Source organism: Psammomys obesus, unplaced genomic scaffold (genome assembly GCF_907164565.1).
Source record: "Psammomys obesus unplaced genomic scaffold, mPsaObe1.curated_primary_1811, whole genome shotgun sequence".
Lineage (NCBI taxonomy): Eukaryota > Metazoa > Chordata > Mammalia > Rodentia > Muridae > Psammomys > Psammomys obesus.
The window spans coordinates 22,787,334-22,791,143 of NW_026585504.1; the positions used below are offsets into that span (position 1 = coordinate 22,787,334).

The 3,810-nt window shown below is 44.6% G+C and overlaps 2 protein-coding genes across 2 annotated transcripts in view; one reads left to right on the forward strand and one right to left on the reverse strand.

The window, feature by feature from the left end:
- The window catches only part of Aven (apoptosis and caspase activation inhibitor), a 142,380-nt gene extending 142,183 nt beyond the window's left edge, over nucleotides 1-197 (reverse strand). The window contains exon 1 of the mRNA XM_055602621.1: nucleotides 9-197. Coding sequence (XP_055458596.1) covers nucleotides 9-158 — 150 coding nt within the window. The 5' untranslated portion in view covers nucleotides 159-197. The remainder of the gene's footprint in view (nucleotides 1-8) is intronic.
- The window catches only part of Chrm5 (cholinergic receptor muscarinic 5), a 49,363-nt gene that overhangs the window by 39,372 nt on the left and 6,181 nt on the right, over nucleotides 1-3,810 (forward strand). The gene's annotated exons all lie outside the window — the stretch shown is intronic.

Below are 3,810 nucleotides of genomic sequence, written 5' to 3' on the forward strand. Positions count from 1 at the left end.
CCTCGGGAGCCCCGGCCCCGGCCCCGCCGGCCGCCTCTGTCCCCGCAGCCTCCTCTCGCCAGCGCCGCCGCGGCCCCGGGGCGCTCCCGGTCCCCTTCGGGCCGCTCCCGACCTCCCCGGCGCCCGCGGCCTCCCCGAGCCCCGCGCTCAGCTTGCATGAGGCCGCCTGCCGAGCTGAGCGCGCGAGCCGCCGCCGAGAGCGCAGGCCCCACCGGAAGCGGCCGAGCGCCGGCCCAGGCGACCGGGGTGCGGGGCCAGCCAGGGCGGGGACCGCAGGAGCCACGAAGTCACTTCGTGGGATGGTTCTTAACTCACACGAGTATTTGCATAACACAAAACCCGAGATGTCCAGTGAGGGTTTTTTTGTTTTTTTTTTTTTTTTTTTTAGTTAATCTCTTAATTTAAAGAAGGTGTGGCAATTTAAAACCAGGATTTAGGAAGGAGGTGTGAGTCTACCGTGAGTCCCACGTGACCGGTGGAGGTAGTGAAAAGTGGAAAGATGCTTGAAGATCTTTATTTTATTTTATTTTTATTAATTAGTTTATTCACTTTGTATCCCAGCTGTAGTCCTCTCCCCCATCCCTGCCCAATCCCACCCTCCCTCCCTCTTCTTCTCCTGTGCCCCTCCCCCTGGTCCAATGATAGGGGAGGTCCCCTTCCCCTTATTTCTGACCCTAGTCTATCAGGTTTCAACAGGACTTGTTTGTCTTCCTCTGTGGACTGGTAAGGCTGCTCCCCCTTCAGGTGGAGGTGATCAAAGAAGCCAGCCAGTTCAAGTCAGAGACGGTCCCTGAAAAATCTTAAAGAGAACTTGTAAACTCATGCTGTAACTCACATTTATTACTGAGTACTTGCTTCTCATAGGTTATACTTATTTTGGAATGAGGTAACACTCCTAGAGAGATTAATTCAACCAGCAGGACTTGGCTAGACAGTGCCCCAAAACAAGGGTAGCAGGAAAGTTAGTTATAGAAAGGCGTGAGGGACCTGGAGATGTGGGTCAGTGGAAGATCGTCTTTGGCACAGTGTAAAAAGGAGGAAGAAAAGGAAGGAGGAGAAGAAGAAGAAAACCTCAGAAGTCAAGGCTAATTTTGTCTTAAGGAAACTACATGAAAATAATGAAAGCAAGCAGGCCTTGGTGGTGTAAGCCTTTAATCCCAACATTTGGGAGCCAGAGGCAGGCCAGTCTCTGAGTTCAAGACTAGTCTGGTCTACAGAGTGAGTCCAAGGACAGCAAGGGCCACACAGAGACCCTGTCTTGAAAACCCAGAAAATAAAAAAGTAAAAAATAAAAAAATAAATGATCAAAGCAAAGAATGGAAGTCAGCCCTACAAAAAAAAGTGTCACTTTCATCCCAGTCTTTTATGACCCTTCCTAATAACCATATATTGCCTCTAATTGTGTACAGAACTGCAGGCAATGTACAGGCAGTACTATGTCCAGAATTTAAAAGAGAGGTTGGCCCCACTCCAAAGGCCTGAACTCACACAGAAGGTCATTATAAAAACAGGTGAATCTGATACAGTGAGCTGAATACAGTGAAAGGTTCAAAACCAAAGCTGGAAGTAGGCTTTTCATGAGAAGTAGACCCCTGAGGTACAGCCTGATGACTGAACTGGAGTTGGTCCAGCTAATGGGAGAGAGTGGGGGAACTTACAAAGATGAAGGAACCCCTGAAGGTTTGTCAGCTTGAGAGATACGGTCTTTAGAAATGGCTGTCCCTTACAGAGCACTTAAAACTCACAAGTCGCCCACCATACGTGGTAGATCCCTTCATCTGAGCTCAGCAGGCCTATGCAGTGAGCTAGTACACTCGGTTTTTGGAACCAGATCAAAAACACTAAGGCTAGGCTGGAGAGATAGCTCAGTCAGGGGTCAATGGTGAGCTTGAATCCCTAACACCAACAAGAAAAGACTGGGTGTGCCCTAGGTGAGGACAGGCAAATATTTGGAGTTCACTGACAGCCTTCCTAGCCAAATACATGAGCTCCAGGTTCTGAAAGTGACCTTAGCTTTCTGTTGCTGTCAAACACCATGAGCAAAAATGATCTTTCGGGAAAAAAAAGGTGAAGAGTGATGAGTGACTAAGGCATACCCCCAAAATCAACTGTTAGCCTCCATCCTTAACCCACATAAGTACTCAAGCATACATATTCTACAACACACACACACACACACACACACACACACGTTAAATAATTTTTTTATATCAGAGAGCTAGTAATTAATGGAATGATTCAAACCCAGGGTCATCTGGCTTCAAAGTCTGCATAGCTCTTGAGAAATCAATCTGTAAAAAAGGTTTAAGTTCTAGTCAGAGACATAAAATTATTAGGAGAGTTCAGGCTGTAGTTTTCAGGGTGTGAATAGAAGTTGTCAGGGTATGAATAAAGATGAGAGCCAAGAAGACAGCTGGGAAATGGAAAATTTAGACTTTTATATCCCAGTGTAAATGGGGAAGTTGGGATCTGAGAATCAGTGGGTGATGCTCACATTTACTGCCTGAGTGAAAAGACCACTAGTGCCACTCATTAAGAGAGACTCGAGGGCTCAGGTGGAGGATGAGTCAGGGCAGGCTGTCCAAATCACAAGTATTTTAACGCACGTATAAAAAGCTTTAATCATACTCACCCTCGTTGCCCTTTCCTGGCCCCTAGCAAAAAATCGTATTTTTAGCACTGCATTCTGTGTTTTTGTTATCTCGTTGCCATAACAGTTAACATTTTGTCAGTAGACACTATTTTTCTGACACAGTACATTGATTTTTTTTAATCATTTTGAAATTTTTCTTTTATTCATACACACTATATTTTAGTCCTTTCTATTGAGAGAGAGAAAGAGAGAGATTCTTTGTATGTACCTTTGAAATTCAGAATGCCAGTAGCATTCTGGCTCTTAATGTATTCTTCCCTAGTCTGAGCTCTCAAACTCAGCAGTAGGAGTGTCTCGCCATAAACGCCAGGCACAGAATCATAAGAACAGTGAGGGGAATCATACTATTTTCTCTACACACCAAAAAGAAAGCATCAGGACTTAGCCAAATATAAAGGGCATTTTTAAGAATACACTGGACAGTCTAGATTTCCCCCATTCTCTGGGTGACCAGGATCAAAATGGTTTGGCACATTATCTCTTGAAAATTCTGTGTTCAATGACAAAGCTGGTAGTTTGAAATTAGGGAGTATGAAGGTTTTTTACATGATAGAAATTGGCAAATTTCTGTGACACCGGGACTATTCCCAGGGGAGTGAAGAATTTTTAGTCCAATTTCTTTTGGCCTACTATAGCAAATACCATGAACTAGGTAAGCTCACCAACATATCTCTTTCCAGGGCCATGGAGCTTATAGCTTCTCACCACTTGAAAAACAAAATATTATAATAGTTCTTTCTTTCCTTCCTTTCTTTCTTTCTTTCTTTCTTTCTTTCTTTCTTTCTTTCTTTCTCTTTCTGTTAAATTAAATGGGTCTCATTATAGAGCCTTGACTGGCCCGCAGCTCACTGTATAGACCAGGCTAGCTCTGAACTCACAAAGATCCACCTGCCTCTTCATCCCAATTGCTGGGACTTAAGTCATGCACCAGCACATCCTGGTTGTGATATTTCCAAAACAAATCATTGACCCCCCTACAAATAGAAACCTCATAGAACAAATACACCTTCCTGAAAACTGGCAGACTTTTTATTTTAATTTTTATTTTTTATATTAGTTACAGTTTATTCACTTTGTATCCCAGCTGTAGCCCCTTTGCTCATTCCCCCAATCCCACCCTCCCTCCCTCCCTCAAATCCTCCCATGCCCCACTCCAA